This window comes from Saccostrea cucullata, unplaced genomic scaffold (assembly GCF_032062105.1).
Source record: "Saccostrea cucullata isolate Sc308-1 unplaced genomic scaffold, CSIRO_AGI_Scuc_v1 ctg206, whole genome shotgun sequence".
Classification (NCBI taxonomy): Eukaryota; Metazoa; Mollusca; class Bivalvia; order Ostreida; family Ostreidae; genus Saccostrea; species Saccostrea cuccullata.
The window spans coordinates 1-23,941 of record NW_026934771.1 but is presented as its reverse complement, the minus strand read 5'-3'; the positions used below and the strand labels follow the sequence as shown (position 1 = coordinate 23,941).

Sequence of the window (23,941 nt, the reverse complement as noted above, 5' to 3'; positions counted from 1 at the left end):
ATGCTTATATTCTATAGACCCAGACAAACTTACAAATTTCAAATCCATGTCAATGTGGCATCTCGAGAAAAAGTGGCGTTCGAGTTAACATATCGGGAAATTCTCAGGGGAACAAAAGGTCTATACAACCATGTTATTTACATTAATCCTGGACAAGTGGTGGAAGATTTAAAAATCAACGTCTTAATCAAGGAATCAAGGAATATTACAACCATCAAAAGCCTGCCAATAAGAAATGATCTTCTTACAGAAGGACCAGAAGGTATATGAAACTATTTCTTTAAGCATATCAAAATATGTAATGCATACTACATGTACGTAAATTTAAAGCAAAAAAGGACAAAAACAGCTTGAAAAAAGATATGTATATTTTTTTCCAGACAAAAAGCCTTTACTTCTAATTATTGAATGCAAAATAATGATTGTGTTTAAGATTAGACTTAGTGGGCAAAAATATTTTTTTTTAAAAAATAATTTAGTGGTATTAGTTAATCAAAAAATGAAATGACCTTTTAAGCTTTTATTGATTGATTGATTGATTATTTGTTGTTTAACGTCCCTCTCAAGAATTTTCACTCATATGGAGATGGAGACGCAAACTTTTAAGACAAACAAATAAACAGAAATAAGTATACGTTCATTTCTTAATGATGGATTTAAAATCTGAGCTATATGATATACATATTGCACAATTGATACATGTTTATTTGTCATAAAAGCATCTTTTCAGGTAATGGATGGTTATTTTGTGCATTTCTTGGCACCCGAGGGAATCGAACCGATGCCAATGGATATCGTATTCGTACTGGATAAAAGTGGTTCCATGAGTGGGACAAAAATGAAACAGCTTCAAAAATCCATGTCCAAAATTATTGAAGATGTTAAGACAGAAGATACAATCATGATCACTACATTAAAATTTTGATTCTACAGTATGGTACTGGAAATCCCAATTTGTTTACGCAACACCTTCGAACAAAGATGCCGCCAAACATTTTATAAAAAAACGCCGTTGCAAGAGAGGGTATACTGAACTCTTTGATACAAATATTTATTTCTTATTTTATTATTATAAAAAGCCTGTTCGGAGGAATCACATAATTATGTAAATGCGTATGATCATTAAAAGCCTCCAACTCCTATGAATTGAAAGTGAAATATGGTAATTGTTTTTTGTGTTTTTTTGAAAACTTTCAGGAACCAATATTAACCTTTCATTGAGAGAAGGCTTACAAAAACGCGAATAAGTGGAACTAAAGGAAGGGCACCTCTTCTGGTTTTCTTAACCGATGGACAAGCCACCTCTGGAGAGATCAGAACTGAAAGCATACTAGAAAATGTAAAGAAACAGAACGAAGCGGAAATGCCCATTTTTAGTCTTGTTTTTGGAAAAGATGCTGACTTTGATATAGTCAAAAGGCTCGCAGCACAGAATAACGGATTTGCAAGGAAAATTATGAAGACTCTGATGCATCTCTCCAGATAGCTGGGTTTTATGAAGAAATATCAACCGTTTTACTGAAGAATGTCTCATTCAGCTATATCGATGGAACACTGTATGACTCCACAGTTACTGAGACTATCTTCAACACTTACTTCAAGGGTACTGCATTGATTGTTTCTGGTCAAATAAGAGATCTGAGCAAATTACAGTCGGGTATGACTGTTGATGGAGAAGGACATAAGACCAAAGTGTCTATTCATATACCTCCCTATCATAGCGTCATTCTCCCATTTTATCCCCGATGGAATGAGGTTCTTATACGTTCACAACCTATGACCTTCAGAAAACCAGGCATGATAGAGAAACTCTGGGCGTATTTGTCTATCAAACAAATGCTGAAAAATAAAGATGTACTTGATTCACCGTCTGAGATAAAAAAGTTAGAGGACAACATTCTTCAACTTTCTTTGAAAGTAAAAAGTACAAATACCATTACATACGCGAGCAAACATTTGATAAAAATATTTGAAAACAAAATTATCGTTGATCTGATTATGAATTATCACCCTGAACAATATTTATTTAATTTTCTTTTTTTTTTATAACAGTATCAGTTTGTGACACCTTTAACTTTTATGGTGGTTACTCTTCCCGATAAAACCAAAATTAATCCAAGTCCAAGTGAGGTAAAGGCAGCAGACACATATCAAGAAGAATTTATCATTATTACGTTGTTGAGATATTAAGTTGGACAAAAATGTGTTTTTTTTTTAACATGAAGAGGCTTTAACTTAAGATTAGGAGTGACTGATTTCGAATTTTTCCATCAAAACTTTGGAAAAATAATATTGATATTAATTCTTAACAGGCAGTCGCAGTGGACAGGTGGTACAAAACCATATGTTTTCACCTTGGGCTCAGCCACAAAGTAAGTCCTTTAATTGTTTTCTCAGCCACAAAGTAAGTCCTTTAACCTGTTTTCTGAAAATAAATAATGCAGATAAAAAAATATTAATCAGTTTTTAAAATTAATTGAAACAATACAAATTTATAGCAGAGCACTTCTAAAACATCAGTGGTAGGAGCAAGCCCTTTTGGTCGGTCAGTCCCGCCTTGTACTCTTTGACGTGATCGGACAAACGTTAAAATCCGTCGTCATTTTTTGTTTGTAAATATTCGCCTTTAAAATTGTATGAAAAACGTCAGTCAGCAATCGACTTACTGACAGATTGTATTTGCTGACCAGGTCATTGTTTTGGCTATAAAAATCGCAAAATGCTGACTTTAAAAAGACTTTGGTATCCTTGTTACATCACCTTGTTTGACAATAGCTTGCCTCGTTTAAGAAATTGTTTCATCGTAGAATATGATCTTGCGTCATTAACTGGCCCGTAAGCAGTTGTTTAGAGTATTATAACTACATAAGTAAGAAAAATTGACAATATATGAAAGTCATCATTTTTATGATAATTCTTTTACTGCAGTTTTCAATTTAACGTCTTTTTACTAGAGATTTATATTTCTTTTGTGCTTATTAGCTCCTTATACATGTATAACTAATCGATACCTGCAATTAAAACTCTGAAAAATTGAAAATGTTTTATTGAGTGTTGAGTTTATGTATATACATAGATAAAGTACTGTACTAGCTTAATTATATGTTTACATGGTTACAATGAACACGTTGATGATAAATATTGTTTTAATTTTAATCGATTGATTTAATTGATTTACAAGAGACCAGTAATTCATATTAAATAACCTAATTTTACTGCTACTTAGGGCATAGAAATCAGAATTTTATCTACATATATCTTGGCGCAATATTAATTACAGCATTCAGTAATAATTCAAAAATTTTGAACAAACGATGCATAACTCTGAATTTTTAATTTCATTTTCAATTATATTTATATAGATTCAGCTTCTTTAGGACCAAGTGCTGTGTGGAACAACAGTAAGTGTATTTTCATCTCAATTTTGTCTACATATACATGTATAAATGTACGTAAATGAAATTTTTAAAAAGTCGATCTGATACAAAGCAGATGTACTAAGTAACAAGCACACATTGTGGGCCGAGATATAGGCAATTTGAACAATTGTACAAGGGAAAGAAATTTCACATTGTTTTCTTAAAATATAATTTGTTTTTGTTATAGAGTGAATTTATACTTCTTTTTAAGGAAAAGTTCACTGTGAGTCCTACTCGCAAACATTCGGCGCAGTTTAAGCAATTTTAATACTATAACCCATTTTCATTATGCATGATAAACCGTAACTATGCAGTGTTGCGTCGTTAACAAAAAGAGTACCTTTTTTATGCAAGAAATTTCCATGCATGTTTAAAATGTCTTTAACAGTAATACCTCTTGAATCTGAAAAGAAATTCTCATTTTTCCCAACCCGAGACCGATTCTTAATATTGATCTTAATTTAACTCGAACTAAGGCCATTAGAATCCGAATTCAGCAACATTTAATTTGGTGCAATATTCCAGTATCAATTAACATAATTGTAAAAATGAAAATAAGACGAGACATTTCGTAAAATAATGTCTTGATATAAAACTTATTTTTCTTCTATATAAAGATTCGGCTCCCGCAGGACCAAGTGCTGTTTTGAACAAGTGTCTTAAACAAATTAATCAAAATTAGATATTAGATCCGCTCGCATACTTGCTACACTAACATCTAACAACATTCCATAGAGGGTCACGTCAGAGGGCAAATTCGGAACATCTCTAGACTTATTCTCTTCAACAATATATGATGATTTTGCAGGCGACGATTTGATAGGTTGATAGAATTTGACCTCTGACGTGACCCTCAAGGGGATGCTATTAGATGTTAGTGTAAATTGTGTCTTAAATCGTTCATATTATTTTTCAAATCATCTGCAATAAATTTCCATACCTGTTGAACATATCCAGTTTTTATCCGACGAGAATTTGCAATTCTTAAAATTTAAATCAAGATCAATAAATAAATTCAATGTGATTTAAATTTAACTTGATCTAAATTTAAATTAAACCAATGCCATGGCATTCTTAATTTCATATAGAACTTATATTTTGGTGTTAGACTCCAGTATCTATAAGAAAAAAAATTAAGTATATTTTAAAAAACATTAAAAAAAAGTATTTGCAAACTAGTTTTGTCATGTTCAAAGAATCGTGTTTTGTATGATTAATGAAATCTCTGTTTTTTTCCCATTAATTCGTCCTTATATTCAATACAATTTGTCAACCATTGGTTGCATTTAACACACACAAATGACCTAATTCCAAATAATATTTAATTTGCAGGACCAAAAAATGCAGTCAGTGGCTAGTTTTTCCTATTTTATCTCGAGGAAAACCATCCATGATCTTTACTTTAACTACTTCAAAACCATCCATGACCATTACTTTAACTACTCCAAAACCAGTTACGCCATCTATACTGACACCAAAGAAAACAGGTTGGTATTTAACAGAGCAATTAAGGTTCATAAACCCGCTGATCACTCATATAAAATGTTTACCTTAAGGACATTGCCAAGGTTTCTGGCTTTCGTATAGTATTTTTCAAGAACTTTAGAACAGGTTTAATGGTAACAAACATGTTTAATTCAGGTCCTTTTAACCAATCAAACCAGCCTTCCTTTAAAGTTTTTGTCAATTAAATGTTTTTACAATTCTCAATGCATTTTATATGTAAAAAGTTGACAAAATGGACCTATATTATTTTTAACCGTAAGTTTTCTCTAAAACCCATTTATTTTATAAAGTTTCTACATAAAATACGTTGTTGAATCCTCATTTCCGATGACATGCATATACGTTGGCTGAAAATGCAAATATAGAAACAAGACACAGAAATACCAGCACTGTTCTTTAATTTTGAGTTACTTCCCTTAACATATAATTATTATTCATAATAATCAAGAGACTGTTTTTTGCTTCTTTTCTATAATTTACTCTATTGGAAACGAACTGTCATAAAACATTTTGGCAAGGATTTATTATCAACTTTAATGGCGCCTCCTTCAAGTAACCTATAGAATCGTTCTCATCCGGTCTACCTAGCTATCACCACTTTCAGCATAATTATGTCACATCGTTGCACTCCCCAGCATACATGTACCTATTCTAAATGACGACCTGTTGACTGTCTGCCCCCTCAGCACAATGTAAACAAACCCATCGTTGCTCTTCTTTTAATACTTTAGAGTTGAATATATCCGATAAAAAAACACAAGTGTTTTTGTTTACCTCTCAGTCTGTATTTGTTTTCACCGCCTATAGATTCCATACGGGAGATCACACTCAATGACTGTTTTCATAAGTGAACAAGCTAATTCAGAGAATTCGTGTCCCCCGTTTAGGGAAAAAGTCGGATCCCCCTGACTAGTAGAATTATTAAATGTATACATGTCTACTGATGCAAATAAAATACATGTATGTCAATATGCGTATAAAGATTTGATTGCTTATTCTCTATTATGTGTATAGAAGATTCTTTTTATATGGAATATTTATCACACTGTAATAATGATTTTATAACCTCATAAATTTTGTCACATGCTGAATACTATCATTTAAAAAAAAAGAAAATAAAAAAAAAAGTATCGCCCGAGATTCGATCCCAGGATCTCTCACTTATGAAGCGGGAGACATACCACTAGACCACGGAGGCGCTTTAAATGTCAATGCGTAAATGCAGAAGTGAAGTCACATACATGTATATATTTATGCTCGATATTGTCAAAATTTTACACAATCCATGGTGTTTGATTTATTTAGCCTTTATTAAACAGTTCTTATAGATGTTATAAGAACATAAAGTCCGCCGAGAACCTGTTTTATACGCAATAACTCTCCGCATGCCCCTGTGCTAAAAATAGCGACATGTCATACTATAAATACTAATAATACAAATGGGGCGGGGCACTTTGAGAGGGGTGAGAGAGCTCCTAGGGAGTTTTGGTATAAAATTACATTGCATAAGCTCAAAATCTTCTTGAAATATCGCCCGGAAATGAAAGTGTTACACACAGTCAGAATGTATAGATTTACGACCTTGAACTTTGACCTTTTGACCTCAAAATCAATAGGGGTCTTCCCTAGGCCACAGGAAGTTGTTATGTAAAATTTCATTGCAATAGCTCAAATGGTTCTAGAGATATCGTGTGGAAACGAAAGTGTTATTACAGACAGAATTTGCTTATTTATGACCATGACCTTTAACCTTTTGACCTCAAAATCAATAGGGGTCTTCTTTAGTCCATAGGGAGTTGCTATGCTAAATTTCATTGCAAAAGCTCAATGGGTTCTCGAGATATCGTGTGGAAACGAAAGCGTTACAGACAGACAGAAAGACGGACGGACAGCTAGACGGACGGACGGACAAACCCAAATTAATATCCCCCACTTTTCAAGCGGGGGACAAAAAACCTATGTATAAACCTTTTTTCTCTGCAAACCATGCGTTGCCAATGACCTTAACTTTAATGATTTTCCGATAGAAATATATTTATAATTAAAACATAAACAATTATATCATAGCTTGCAGGGCAAAATTAACAAAAAAAAGACATTTCAACTTGACAAATCTATAAAGGAATAATAGACATTTATGTCATTAAAAGTTATCTCTCTTATTCGAGTATCAATGAGCCTTAAGTGTTCTCATCGTCTTTTGACAAATGTTTACAGTCATATAATTTTTTTGAGTATATTCACGCAACGATTTCACTATTTACAAAGAAATCAAAGGATCCATCTTTTGGAATCGTTATTCCTGGACTTCAAAATCCTCTTTGCTTTGATTTACAAATGACCGCTTTCAAAGTGTACAGAATTCTGAAACTACCCTCATCTGTAACAGGTAAGCTTGTGTCACTGATTGTAGAAATAAAATTGTTATATTGTTTAGCGCATTCATCATTATTAACCTGGAAAAGTTTCTATTTATCATGTTATACATTTATTAAAACTAGATGGCAAATATTTTATATGCATTCAAATAAATTTTATCCTTCATTTCTCATAAAGAAATTTTTTTCTAAATTAATTCCTCTAACTCTTAACTTTAGTTAGGACCTTTATGAAACATTTCCTAAACAATGGGCTTTTCTTTCATTAACACATTCTACGATGCACAAATAAATACGACTTTGTACTTAGTTCATCCTATTCATCATGTTTCTTTGAAGACAAAAATATACACAAAAATATTTATAGGCGGGGTTTGTTATTTTACTTGAATGATTCCATACCATTGATTTCCTTTTAAACACCCCCCCCAAAAAAAAAAAACTTTATTTTTTAAATATACTCTTCAAAACTAAAAAAAAATCATTAAACGATTTCTGAAAATCTTTTCTTAATTATCATTTTGTGTTTTAACTTCAGGCTACCGCACTGATGGTCAATTTGGAACTAAGATGATAGAAAGAATCACAGTGAAAGATGACAGGGTCATGACCTTTATCGTCAACCGGAAAGACCGAACTAAGACAACAGTGTACCGGAAGTATATAGGAGGAATCACTGTAAAAGGTGTAAGTACGTCACTTGGATTGCAAATCTCTGCGGACTTCCGGTCTACAAGGAATAACTTGGAAGGGATCTTATGTAATTCTTTTTCAATCTCATATCAGAAAAAAAGATAAGAAACTTAATAATCCATGTAAAAATTGCTAGCATTTTAAAAATTTATATTATATTTTTGTTTTAAAGTAAACATCAGTCAATTATTTTAGTTTAGTTTACCTATCTGATAAAAGCTAGGAACAATATGACATTGCTAACATGTATATGATAAAAGTTTGGGACACTAGAAATAATATCAATATGAACTATTCACTGTATTTTTTTCTGTAAAACACTTTTAAAATAAATGTCTCTGACTAAAAGAATATCACTAGATTTATAATAGACTTTATTTTATCAAACAATATTCTTGGGGTACATACAAACATGTATTATTATCATATCTTATGATATATAAAGATCCTATATTTTTTATCGTTTTATTTCATTTTGAGATGTTTTTGATTGATTCTTGTAGCTATTTTCAAAAACTACCGTGGAAAACTTGCTAACTTAGTGATGGATTGGGGTGAATTTGCGCTTATATCAATCTGGTACATACAAATGGACAACAGACCTCTCTAAAAGCGATTACCAAGAAATTCGATGATGGAGTCTGTTGGTATCTAGATAATGAAACCATTTGGAGGTTGTTTCCAACTCTGTCTCCGTATGAAGTTTCCATACAGTAAAAATAATTTCTTTTCTCTTTGTTTGCTTTGGATCTGCTACACTAGTACTGCATTGAATAGTTAACGTTTTATTTGAATTATAATTATGAATTAACCTAATTTTTATTTGTTATTCTATTAGTTTTTATATTTCTTTAAAAAATATTGTACTATAGCAATTCTCCGGCACTATTTTCATTTAAAACGCTGCACTTCATATTCCCTGTCTTGACCTCTTCCCACTTACTAGTATAGTAATATTGTGTTAATATATTAATGGACAAATTTGGAAGATGTGTCTCATCATAAGATCGTGAACCCATTTACCGTCTTTGCCTATCCGTCATTCATATATTGGTTGTATTTTAATATGTGAGATGTCAAAACACAAATCAAGAGTGAAAATAAATTCAGCTACTGGACCTGTATATTTTGCCTAGAGCTTATTTCCCAAAGGAAGAGACGACAATAATTTTTACCCAAATCGTCTTGCTAAAAAAAAAGACGAGGGACCACCAACTTGGACATACATGTATCATAAATCAAACAATATAAAACCAGTACCGGGAATGTTGCGATAGAATCATACACAATTTATTTCAAGTTAAATTTGTGGAACGTAGGAATGAATAGTTTTCTGATAATGACTCAATTTCAAAAGCTTTCAACTCAAGACTTGATGAATGTGCAAAAATGTCAATAAAATATTTAAAAAGAGGACCTAAAGTATAGAATTCTGAAAAAAGAGAAAAAGATTATATTAATTCCCACATTCAATCGTGTTCTGAGCATTATAAAAGAATGATAAAAGAATTATTGGAATTAATTCCCGTAAAGACTTCCACGTTGGTGTAAATTTCATACTCTTGCATTACATATATTGCAATCACCTTTTAACATCTGTTTCTTTGACTTTTACACTAGTAACTGAAATTCCTGAACTATGAAATCTTTTTCAGGGATTTTCAAACACAAAAAATAAAAGAAATCATTTCAAAACCTTCTACTAAACATGAAGCAAAGAATCATTGTCCAGTGCACTTTGCAGAAAGAATAAAAATCTTTGGGTTTTTTTCTTATACGTATAAAGCAGATTGTATTTTATTGTGAATTTTGAGTTTATGAGGTGAACAGGATGTCCGTCCGTTCATCTGTCCTTCTGTCTGTCTGTCACGCTTTGTGGTACCTATCTCTTGCCCGCAACTCCTCTTTACCACTGAACTAAATTTAATGAGACTTTCACAGAATCTTTGTCACAACTCCTATTTTACTTTTTATTGGACACATATTTTGGGTTTCCGCGTTTCCGCGACCATAGCATGGACAAGGCCATTTTTTCTATAATATTGAAGGGTATCCATCTCTTGCCCACAACTCCACATTTTAATTTTTGATCAAACAATTATTCGGATCCTCTCAGATCAAAACATGGACTTTGCCATTACAACCATATGGAAGGCGGGGGTGTCATTTAGTGAGCTCATAGCTCAAAGTACCTCTATTTTTAAAAAAAAAAATAATACAGTAATATGATCTGTATCACAAAAGGGCACTACAAGACAAGGATATAAGTACATATAAAAATATTACTTTAAATGAAAACGTGGGTACATTTGTACCTATAATGATTGTTCTTAATACATGTATAAAAATCTTTAATTAAATGGTGTTTGTCATTTTCCATCAGCTGCTACAGTATCACCCAAAGGAAAAACATTATTATTATTAACTTGGTTTTCTCGTCAAAAACATTCAAAAACTATTATTTGTATTATTAAATATTATCTTGTGTCAGATGTTTTTCTGTTAGATTTTCCAGTAGAACTCAAACGAAAAACATCATTATTAACTTGGTTTTCTCGTCACGATTCATAAAACTAATTATTTGTAATCAAAATTGATACTTTGAAATATTATCATTGTGTCAGATGTTTTTCTGTTAGATTTTCCAGTAGAACTCAAACGAAAAACATCATTATGAACTTGGTTTTCTCATCTCGATTTGTAAAACTAATTATTTGTTATCAAAATTGATACTTTGAAATATTATCATTGTGGCAGATGTTTTCTGTTAGATTTTCCAGTATAACCAAATGGAAAAACATTATTATGAACTTGGGTTTCTCATCTCGATTAATTATTTGTTATCAAATTTGATACATTGTGTCAAATGTTTTTCTGTCAGGCGTTAAACCGATAAATTTCATTATTTTGCAAAGGATATGTCATGCAGGGATTCATCGTTATGTTAAAAAAATCCAATGGAACCCTGTTTACTTTTTAATGACTTGAAAAATAAAACAAGAGTTTCTCCAATTTTAAAGCCGAAAGAGCATAGCATGTTTATTTGTCCTTACGCCTTTCCCGCCGTTTTTTCTGAAAATCAAAATGTCTTATTGAGTATAAAGCATCCAAAGGTCAAGTTAAACTTTTATTTAGTAGAACAAAAGATATTATATAATATATATTATATATATCTTGAAAACCGTCTTGTTTAAGAACCTTATTTTTCAAAAGGATTAATGCCACGTACCATATAGTGAAAATTGATTAAAGAAGCTTAATATTAACACTTTTATCGAATATATTTTCCTCGATGTCCAAAAAACATTTTGCATTGGTGTGGTCTTTAAGGTTTTTCCTTTGAATTTCTATTATGAAGATACTTTTGTAGAAACACTAGAAATTAACATTCTATACCTACATGCAAACACATCTGCTTAAATCAAACTTGTTGACAGACTACAACAAAACACATTAAAGGTACTTAGACACAGATTTGAAGTTATTATTTTCTCTGTAATATTACGACTTATATATTTTAATAGCATTTCACACAAAAATTAATTAAAAATCTTATTTCACATAAAAGATATTAAAATTTCAAATTTTTTGGCGGGTTTGATTGACACATCCTTGCTCTTTCACAAATTCTATTCTTAATCCTTAGGAAAAGTGGCAATCTCCTTGTGTATAAATGAAAAATATTAATACTTTAATACAGAAAATTCAGAGTAGATACGTTCGAAAGCAAAACAAACAGACAATATATTGTCAGTCCGTGCAGTTGTGGTAAGCAGACTGTGACGATTGAACGCACCCAGTGAATTGTAAACATCAACAATAACAGAACTCGTGCCTTGTTTACAAAAACTGTGTACATAACACGAGTGTGCTCGATTTGCTAAACTCTGTACGCAACTCTTAGTTCGGAATGACGATACTTGTGAAGGAATTTTGCTTTCTAACATTTCTACTCTGAATAAAATTATTTTTTAAGATTGCCACTTTTCCTAAGGATTAAGAATAAGGTTAAAATTTGTGAAAGTGCAAGTATGTGTCAATCAAACCCGCCAAAAAATTTGAAGTTTTAATAACTTTTAAATGAAATAAGATTTTTAATTAATTTTTGTGTGAAAAGCTATTAAAATATGTATGTCGTAATATTTTAGAGAAAATATTGACTGATAAACTACTGTTTTCACACAGCGTGACAACTCATACGTCAAAAAGATAACCAGGGGGTTTCCATAGGTCTATTTTTGCTATTTTCAAAACTGAAAGCGTGAAAAGTAATGCTATATTAATATGATTTTATTTTGATTTTATTTCAATCTAATTAAAATTAAGTGTTAGATCCGCTTGCACACTCGCTTCACCGTAAGTGTGCGAGCGGATCTAACATCTTATTTAGTGTAGCGAGTGTGCGAGCGGGTCTAACATCTAATTTTAATTAGATTGATTTTATTTAGTCTTTATCTGAAGAATGGGAATAAACTAGAGGCACTGTGAGCAATGAGCTCACTAAATGATACCCCCGCCTTCCACATACATATAATGGTAGTGTTAATGTTTTCCTATGGGAAAACAAAAATATGTGTCGGATCAAAAAGTAAAATATAAGGTGCACAATGGCAATATGTAACAAAGATTCTGTGAAAGTTTCATCAAATTTCATTCAGTGCTATGACAGAAGTTGCAGATAAGAGATGGGTACCCCAAAGCGTAACAAACGCATGGACGGGCGGGGAGACGGACGGACATACCGATTACTATATACCCTCCCTCTTTTCAAGCGGGGGTTTAATAAAGAATTTATAACATATGACCATGCCTTGTTGTCTAATCCAGTTGTCTTCTCATTGTCTACGGAAAGGTGTTTTCAATGGTAGACTGTTTATACGGTGGTAAATCATTTCTAGAATTTTAAGTTCCATTGATAAAATAGAATTATCAGACAAATCAAAGTGTTTGCATAGAAGCTGCTGGCCCCAATTGAAATCTTTGCCCTAATATATTTTTGTTAACTGAACTCTTGGTTGCACCAACATAAATAAGTCCACAAATATTACAGTCTATTCCGTAAACAACATTTCAAAATTTGCTGTTCAAATTTTCCCAAATTTTGGTAAGGAAGCTCTGTCAAGTATGATTGCTAGTACATGTTAAAGAAGTACTGGTATTGGTAATAAAAAGGTCACAGGTTTTGCAGTTTTTTTTACAGTACATTTTGAAATAGAGAACATGGGATTGGAAAAGGAATCTTCAAAAAATATATCTCTAACAGAAGCTTTGCATTCTTTCAATTTTTTGTATGAATTATAGGTTTAGTTAGATTTAACTACAGGTAGTGTGAGCACTGAGGTCATCAAATGATACCCCCATCTCCCATATGTTTATAATGACAAAGTCCATGTTTTGCTCTGGAAGACCCGAGATAAATGTCCGATTAAAAATTAAAATACATTGGCGTCGGAAGCAAATTGAAAGTGGAGGGGGGGGGTAATTTTTTTTAGACCATAAAAAAACCTGACAAGGAAAAAAAGGAAATGTCCATTGTCCAACATTGTCCAAACCTGAAAATCCTTTTCGTGGGGATGGGGATGGGTGTTAGGTTCGATCTTCAGTACCAACTTTTGTACCAAACACTACCATTTTCCCCAATTTAAACCTATACTGTAACATGTCTGTAGAAAGGGGGGACTAAACATACGCAGCAATGTTCAATGTTTATACTACTAGAAAGTCTATCTTTGGAAAAAAAGGGGCTTAGCCCCCCTAGCCCCCCTCCCCAGGTTCCGACGCCTATGAAATATGAAGAGCACAATGGCATTATACAATATACAATCTGTGATATACAATATAGAATCTGTGAAAGTATAACATGTATTTAATGTTATATTCAGTGGTACATTGAATAAGAGGAGTTGCAGATAAGAGATACATGTAGGTGCCCTTCAATATAATAGAAGAATGTCAGTTCAATGTTTTGCTACGACAAAATATGCGTCCAATCAAAAAGTATAATAGAAGGTACACAATGTCACTACTCGTATGTAACAAAGATTCTTTTAATGTTTCATTAAATTTCATGCAGTGGTATAAAAGAAGTTGCGGATAAGAGACGGTTACTCAAAAGCGTAACAGACGGACGTACATTTAGACCGACGGACATCCTGATCACTATATACTCTCCCACTTTCCAAGAGGGGAGTATAAAAAAATAGTTATTATTCCCTTCGCCAAATGCCTGACATAAGAAATGGAAACAACGAATCTTTCGGTTGAGGCGTAAAAACAAAGGACTGTGTCATGAAAGGCCTAGGATAAAGAAACCGTTATTCCTTGGCTATAAGTACAATGCCTCAATCAAAATCTCTGTAAAGCTTAGCAGAGCTTAAATTTTGGTGAATAGCACGTAAAATTGCTAGTGCAAGGCTTTCAAGATTAAAAAATTTCAATAAATCCACGTTGATTTATATCTGTCAGCCCCAAAAGTACACATAATTCAATTGAAATACATCTCAACTACACGGGATTCTCTTTCCAAAACATTTAGAATTAATAAATCCCCAACAAAAAAGAGAAAAATCACAGAAAGCAGTCAGCATTATACACTCTGATCTCTGCTAAAAATAAATAGTATATACACTTTTATTTTTATTTACTTATTTATTGTACAAATCATTAACAAGATAAAACAACAACAACACATTGATAAAAACACCTTGTAGAAACATCTAATCACCATTTTTGAGCTATATGAAACTGGAATGGACTGGAAGTGCTAAAACTTTTTACAAGTGATCTAGAATGGAACCGTCTTGTCCTATAGATATTTAGAAATAGTTACCCAGAAGTATCATTCTAAAAATATGACTGGTGCATGTACATTCGTAAATACCTGACAAACACAAAACCAAAATAGAGCTTTCTCATACAAAACACAGTTGTAGCATAATATACACTTATCCCTGGGTGTGAGTGGAATAGCTCTTTTATCAAACCCGCAACAGAGAACTATTCCCCGAGGGCTTACCCGAAACATATTAAAGGATAAAGTAATTAATGTAAGTTGAATAATTCTTATAATTCAGAAAGGTCAAGTAAATAAGACCGATCCTAAGTAAGATGTAAATTGAAACATTTTTGAGGTTTCGACTTATGTTTTTTCAATAGCTTTCTAAAATATACTCAAAACAAGATGTGTTAGTGAAACAATATGCATCCGGCGGCAACAAAGTTCGAAAAAGCTATTTTTAGCATATAGGTCAGAGTCACAAGGTCAATGAATTTGGTGTGATTTGAAAGAGCTTTATTACTGGAGTATGCATACTAAAGTTTCTATCTCTCACGGTTCAAAAGTTAAGGCGACGGTTAAAGTTGGCAACAGACAGACAGACAAACAAACAGACAGGACAAAAACTATATACATTGTACGCTCCCGATCTATCGATCCGGGCGCATAAAAATCCTTGATACTACCCATGTCAGGATTGGCATACATTAATATTTAGTGATGGAACTGTTCATTTTTGAAGAACTAGTCATATTGTACGAAGCAGTATTTGAATTGTGTTCTCGTGTCAGCTTGTCGCAGTATGCCCTATTCCAAAACATAAGTAAAAGTTTGAGGTGATAACGGGGTTCCGTCATCCTCCAAATATAAAACACTGGATTCATTGCACTATTCAGGCACAATAGTATTCCGCATGCGGCGTGGGCGGCTTTTCCAAATGGCGTACTGTAATCCAGGATGGGGAATGTTAGGCTGGCATAGAAAGGTGTGGCAATGACCAAAAATGTAATCGTTATGACTGAAATTTTCTTGGCGATTCGAGATTGTTCTGTTGAGATTCCAGAGGTAACAGACGACATGTCTCCAGTCTTTCGCGTGATTTTACGAATATGGTGGAGCAAGAAAATGTACATGACGATGTTGGAGAATATGGTGGACAAAAGAAGATATTTAGTGCCTTGGCTGATGTAGTTCTTTTTCATTTCGTATGTGAATCCACAGCCAATCTTATAGGGATTGTCTTCGCTGTAAAACATTAAGTATGCCGTCAATGCGCCGAGAACCCAAAACATCACGCAAAGACAAACCAGTCGGTTTTTCTTAACGTATCTATAATACTTCATACCCAATACAAAGACAAAACAGCGATCAAGATTGTACATTGTTACAGTGAATAAAGACACGTTGACACATATCAACACAATATATTTTTTGAATTCGCAATTATTTCCATATTGGTAAGCGGTCAGAGGAAAACACAAACTAACACCCGTGGAGATATCTGAAATCCCCAAATTCATCGACAGAACCTTGATTTGAAAGTTTAGTCTTTTACATCGGTATAAGATCACCATTGCAATTAGGTTTTCCAAAACAATTGTTCCACCAACAGATATTAGCATAGCGTCCGTCATTATGGGTTGTGACACATTCGCTTTTGCCTCGGTTAAATTATCGTTTGCCTCCATTACTCTGAATAATATATAAAAGAGACGTGAAATTAATTGTATTTTTTTTTATTTAGTTATGACGATTAAGTCTGTTCAACAACGATCTTTAAAACACGAGTGGTCTATTTCTTGGTAGGAATGACTTTTATATTCCAATAAAATCATCACATGATTCTAACCGGCAAATGGAAAACATGCTGTGGAAGGTAGATAATTGAAGCTATTTTTGAATCAATTTTTCACACACTAAATGACATTCTTCTATTATTTTATTAGGGAAAATTGAACAAAACCTCAGTTTCTTCTTTTACTTGATGGTTACTATTTTTACATAATCAATTTGCTTGTTTGATTAGATACTTTCTTGTGAAAAAAATACTTTGACAAACAAACTTTCAAATGATTAAGCAATTATACATTATATACCCCCACTTTTGATGTTCTTTTCTAAATATTCAAGATAAATTTGGCCTATTTCCTTAAAATCAGAAATAGTTTAAGACTTTAAAATAATTTTCTTGCTTATTAAATTTTCAATGCCATAAAAATAACTTTTTATTAATGCAGAAAGGTCAAATAATTGATTATGCGAAGCAATTTAAAACTTTTTAATAGTCACAATTTTTAAGTGTCTTTTTTAAAACAAACTTAGAGTTCATTTTGTTTCATGCTTTAGTTCAGCAAATAAAAATATACTTTGGAGGGAAAAGCATTTCTGCTGTATAATTTTTAATTAAGACACAAATTTCAGACAAAAGGTCATATTAAATGTACTGTAGCGCCAACACGAAGTGCAGTGAAACCATTTCGTCACCTGCAAGTTTTTGATTTGAATTTTAATTTATTATTTGATGTAGAAACTAAAAATATACCTTGATAAAAATTTAACACATTTTATATATACAATTTAAAGTAAAAAGTTGTATATGAAATTATTCGCTGATGTGTTGGTATCATGATTGTAAATAACCTCAACTCAGCAGCATGCTACTTTCCGTTTCGGATTACACATAAAATGTTGTCGTAGAAGTTACGCCCTGTTGTCTGGCGACCCCATGAAATGCATCTAAACTACACGGGATTCTCTTTTCCAAACATTTAGAATTAATAAATTCCAATTAAAAAGGAAAAAAAAATCACAGAAAGCAGTCAGCATTATACACTCGGATCTCTGCTAAAAATAAATAGTATCTTTACTTTTATTTTTATTTACTTATTTTTTTTTTAACAAAATCATTAACAAGAAAAAACAACAACGCATTGATAAAAACACGGTATAGAAACATCTGATCACCACGTGAAATATTTTTGAGGTATATGAAATTGGAGTGGACTGGAATTCCTAAAAGTTTTCACGAGTGATCCAAAATGGAACCGTCTTAAAGCTTGCTCTATAGATATTTAGAAATAGTTACCCAGAAGTATCAATCTAAAAATGACTGGCATGTACATTCGTAAATACCTGACAAACACAAAAGCCAAGATAGAGCTTTCTCATACAAAATACAGTTGTATCAAAATATTTGATGCTTTCCATTCAACTTGCAGAGTATATAATTTAATAGTTGACTTTCAACAAGAGTCGCCTTTCACGTAAAATAATGTACAAAGATTTGAATGATAACGTAAGATCTGAACGACAACGTACCGGTATATTTCGAAGTACAGATCACATAGTAACAATTAAAAATCAATATCGACCACAATGAGTAAATTTAACGGACCAAAACAACACTTATTAGTAATGTGATCGTATAAAATTTAGCTGTAAATTTTATTTAGTGCCTTTTATGGAAAGAAGCTTTTGCTCAATCAAGTATTATATATCACCCAGTTCTTAGGAGAAAACATTCTAAGAATTATCCACTTTTCTAAACTTGTGACATGATATCAAGTCTCCTCCAAAGATAAAATTTGTTTGTATCATCTGTCCTTAAAAAGATACAACTTCTTCAATTTATAAGGCATTTGATGTTGGATTTAAATGTTTTATTGTTAAATATAATAAAACAATTACAAAGAAATTTGCAAAAGAAATAGAAAGTAATGTTTCCATCCTATGTTTGATCTCATCAAATTGACTACTCAAAGGTCTCAGAAAACGGAGTAAGAAAAATATGAGTAGTATTACTATTTTGTACTCTGAAAGTTATCTGTCTTATCAGAGGGTCGCTATCCCTTCAACAATTACGAAGGCATCTTAGCAACCGTGCAATGAAACGGTTGAAATTTTAAGTAAGTATATTATTACTATATGACACCACCCTTTCCAAAATAAATAATTGAATAAATGTTGAATCAACTGTTTTTCAACATATAATCAACGTTGATTATCAATGTTGATTCAATGTTAAGACTTCAACGTTGATACAAATTTTCAAAATCTAACATAAAATCAATGTTGAATCAACATAGAAAAACAACGTTGATTCAAAGTTTATTCAATGTTGTGTGCCTGCTGGGATTGAAGGGTATCCACAGCTCCTCTAATACCACTAAATAAACTTTAATGGTACTTTCACATATTCTTCATTACATAATGCCATTATGCACCTCCTATTTTACTTTTTGATCAAACAATTATTTGGATCCTCCCAGATCAAAACATGGACTTTATCATTACAACCATATGGAAGGCAGGGATATCATTTATTGCTCAGAGTACCTCTGTTTTTTAAAAATAATATAATAATATGATCTGTATCAGAAAAGAGCACTAAAAGGCAAGGATATAAGTAGTTTTAAAAATATTACTTTAAATGAAAACGTGGGTACATTGGTACCTATTGTTCTTAATATAGAAAATCTTTAAGTGGTGTTTGTCATTTTCCATCAGCTGCTAAAGTATCACCAAAAGGAAAAAACATTATTATTAATTTGGTTTTATCATCACGATTCATAAAACTAATTATCTGCTATCAAAATTGTTTCTTTGAAATATTATCATTGTGGCGGATGTTTTCTGTTAGATTTTCCAGTATAACCAAATGAAAAAACATTAATTACGAACTTGGTTTTCTTTTCTCGATTAATACACCATTCCCGCCGATTTTTCGGAAAATCAAAATGTCTTATTCATAATAAAGCATCCAAAGGTCAAGTAAACCTGTTATTTGTTAGAACAAAAGATATGTATATATATTTTTAAAAATCGTCTTGTTTAAGGTAGTCCGATCCTCAGGTTTATAAAATTAGCAGATCAGTAATCAATAATACTCATAAAAGTATCTCTGAATCCACAAGGTTATGTAAATTTATCCACAGTATATCTTTAAAGTTACAGATTGAAGTTAATCACATAATATAAGGAAAATTGTTAAATCTCTCTATATATAACATTCTATACGTACATGCAAACACATCTGTTTAAATCAAACTTGTCGAGAGACCAACTAAACATATTAAATGATATATTACTGTTTTCACACAGCGTGACAATTTATACGTCACAAAGATAAACAGGGGTTTCCATAGGTCTACTTTTGCTCTTGTTCAAACTGCGTTCAAAATTATACTTTATAAATATGATTTTACTTTGGTTTCATTTAGTCTTTATCTGAAGAATGGGAATAAATAAAGAATTCATAGCGTATGACTGTGCCTAGTTTTCTAATCCAGTATTCTCCTTGTCTACAGAAAGGTGTATTCAATCGTAGACTGTTTATACGATGGTTAGTATTTTGTAGAATTTTAACTTCCATTGAAAAAATTGAATTATCAAACAAATTAAGGTGTTTGCAAAGACGTTGCTGGCCCCAATTGTTAATTTGAAATCTTTGCCCTAATATTTTTTGTTAACCGATCCCTTGGTTGCACCAACAGAAAACAGTCCACAAATATTACATTCCATTCCGTAGACAATATATAAACAAATGCAGTTTAGATTTCCCCACGGTTTGGTAACGAAGCGCTATCAAGTATGATTACTAGTACATGTAAAAGAAGTGCTGGTAATCAAAACGTTACAGGTTGCGCAGTTTTTCACAGAACATTTTTGGGAACACTTCTAGTATACCGGTCCCCATAAATATGGCGCTAAAATAGGTGCCGCCGAAGGCGGTGTACAATACATAGACGATCGCGTGAGCGATCGACAAAATCGAAAAAGAAGCCATATATTGCAAATTTGACCCCAAATTCGTGTTCCTTGTGAAAAATTGGGTTTAAAAACCTGTTTTTTAAAAAAAGTTTTTTAAATGAGAATTAAAAGATTTCGTAAAATAACGTACTTGTTTAGGACGCAAATCTCCATCTTGCGTTGTTTAGGAATGTAGTCACATGAACAATTTTTGACGTAATCTCATAAATGTTCATGAGATGCGTCACTTGTGATTTGACGTGATGAAGAAATGCCTGATAGGACTCAAAGTGCAATGCTCTTAAAATTGCGTGATTTTTGTGAGAAATACAGGGATTTAACAAATGTTAGCTAATTACTAATCATCGATGGATTGAATTGTACATCATTATCGATTTGAAAGGAAAAATGTTCTGAATATTTGGACATGATTAGGAGGTAAGGATATCGAGCTGCAGTTAACGGTAGGTCGCTTTTACAATAACTTGCCTAAACTCAGCGCTGAAAATCGTCATGTTTCGACAATAGAGTTGATTTACCCGAACTTTCATTTCTTAAACTTTCCTGTTCTTTGTAAAGCAAAAATTTCATGAACTAAACCAAAGTGTAAGATATCGGCACGATTCGACAGGCTGATTCATGCAAGTTTTTGGTCACTAAGGGCACTCATAGTGCCTTTTGTGAGCAAAAATTACATAAATTAGCCCAAAGTCAGAAAGATTAGCCTACAGAGTGGATTTATAAAACAACCCCAATTTTGAAAACTAGGCCTATATAACCTAACCCTAATCACTCGATCGGATGCGTTTTGTTGAAGCGAGTGGGAAATTGCGGTTTGTTTACATTCTGCATAGCAACGGCAAGGGAAATAACAGCTCGCTCATGCGCAATCGCGTGATTCTGGGGACCGGCATACTAGAAACTTCCCCATTTTTGAAATAGAGAACACGGGATTGGAAAAGGGATTTTCAGATATATTTCTAATGGAAACTTTACATTCTTTCAATTTTTTGTATGAATTATAGATTATTTTTTTTTAGATTTAACTTAAGGTTCTGTGAGCACCGAGCTCACTAAATGATACCCACACCGTTCAAATGATTATAATTACAAAGTCCATGTTTTGCTCTGAGAGACCCGAAATAAATGTCCGATCAAAAGTTTTGATATGAAGAGCACATTTACATTATGCAATTCAGAATCTGTGAAAGTATCATTTAATGTTATGTTCAGTGGTACATTGTATAGGAGGAGTTGCGGATAAGAGATAGGTACTCTTCAATATAATAGAGAGAATGGCAGTGTTAATTTTTGCTTTGGCAAAACCGAAATACGCGTCCGATCAAAATTAAAATATAAGGTACACAATGCCACCATGTAACAAAGAATTTGTGAATGTCTCATTAAATTTCATTCAGTGGTTTTAGAGAAGTTGTGGATAAGACACGGGTACTCAAAAGCGTAACAAACGGACGTACAGCTAGACGGATGGACATCCCGTTAACTATATACTTTCCCACTTTTCAAGAGGGGGTATAAAAATAGTGACTATTCCCTTCGCCAAATGCCTTCAGGATATTAGAAATGAAAATAGCGAATCTTTCAGTTGAGACCTAAAAACAAAGGGTTGTGTCATGAAAGGCGTAGGATAAAGAAACCATATTACCATGGCTATAAGTACAATGCCTTAATCAAAATCTCTGGCACTTAACCCTAAGATTAGCTAGATGACTCCACTACATGTAAGAGCAAAAAAAATCGAATACGACATGTAATCAATCGTAAATAAAATCACGAAAATTAACCTATGGAAGGAGTGTAGTTCATAACAAAACATGATCAATCAGGAAATAAAATTTGAAGAAGTGTGAAGCAGTGGTCATCAAAAATACTCCAGCACGTACGCTACAAACATCGGCTTTTTATTTTGACAACTGAATGCACTGTTTTGAGCCACAAAATGTTAAATTTTATTTCAAAATAAATACTATTAGAACTATTGTAAGACTAGCCTTAAAGCCACTCACATTTTAAAGTCTAGTTTATAAGTAAAGCTTAGCAGAGCTAAAATATTGGTGAGTAGCACGTAAAATTCCTTATGCAAGGCTTTCAAGATTAAAACAATTTCAATAAATTCACTTGATGTATTTTTGTCAGCTCTAAAAGTACACATACATGACTAGGGGACCCCCAGTTAACAACTAGAACAGCACTGCATTGGACACCAGAGGGCAAAAGAAAGAGGGGGAGGTCTGGAACATCACGGCGAAGGACAGTTGAAGGGAAGATAAAAGCAATGCACCAGACCTGGGGATCATTGAGAAGGTTGGCCCAGTATAGACAACTTCACAAGAGTGGAGGAAGTTTGTTGCTGCCCTACACATCACAGGGTGTAAAGGACAATGATGATGAAACGTACACATAATTCAATTAAAATCCATCTCAACTACACGGGATTCTCTTTCCCAAACATTTAGAATTTAAAAAAAAGTCCCCAAACAAAAAAAAAGAGAGAAATATCACAGAAAGAAGTGAGCATTATACACTCTGATTTCTGTTTGCTAAAAATAAATAGTATCTACACTTTTATTTTTATTTATTTATTTATTTTACAAAATCATTAACAAGAAAAAACAACTACAACACATTGATAGGAAACACCTCGTAAAACATCTTACCACCACGTGAAATATTTTTGAGGTATATGAAACTGGAGTGGACAGGAAGTCCTAAAAGTTTTTACGAGTGATAAAAATGGAATCGGCTTAAAGCTTGCTCTATAGATATTTAGAAATAGTTACCCAGAAGTATCAATCTAAAAATGACTGGTGCATGTACATTCGTAAATACCTGACAAACACAAAGGCCAAGATAGAGCTTTCTCATAAAAAATACAGTTGTATAATAATATTTGATGCTTTCCATTCAACTTGCAGAGTATACAGTTTAATAGTTGACTTTGAACAAGAGTCGCCTTTCACGTAAAATAATGTACAAAGATTTGAACAACTTATATTTCGAAGTACAGATCACATAATAACAATGAAAAGTTAATATTCACCACAATGCGTAAATTTAACAGACCAACTCAACACTTATTTGTAATGTGAACGTATAAGATTTAGCTGTAAATTTAATTTAGCGCCTTTTGTGGAAAGAAGCCTTTGCTCAATCAAGTATTTTGCATTTATTTGAATTTATATTCAAGATACATTGAATCATTTTTAACGGAAATTATATATCGTGCACGCCAATACAATAAGTTTGCAGTGTATTTAACTAGAACATATAATACTAAATGTACACGTTTCTGAAGAATCCTTTAAAGTAAGTATAAGTCACTCATCCGAATTTGAAAAGAGCTTGGTCAGGACATCTTATAATAAAATTATCGTCTACAAATTAATTCTTATCATCCTTGA

General features: G+C 32.5%; 1 protein-coding gene across 1 annotated transcript; it reads left to right on the top strand.

Annotated features, from left to right (window-relative positions):
• Window positions 1–22,934, top strand: LOC134241342 (inter-alpha-trypsin inhibitor heavy chain H6-like; the record flags this gene model as incomplete). Its single annotated transcript, XM_062723411.1, is given in 8 exon segments — window positions 1–262; window positions 720–880; window positions 1,223–1,454; window positions 1,457–1,917; window positions 2,053–2,125; window positions 2,313–2,372; window positions 7,842–7,994; window positions 22,703–22,934. Coding segments are annotated over 8 exon segments (1,634 nt in total), but the record flags the coding sequence as incomplete, so codon positions are not given.
• Window positions 22,935–23,941: the final 1,007 nt, after the last annotated feature.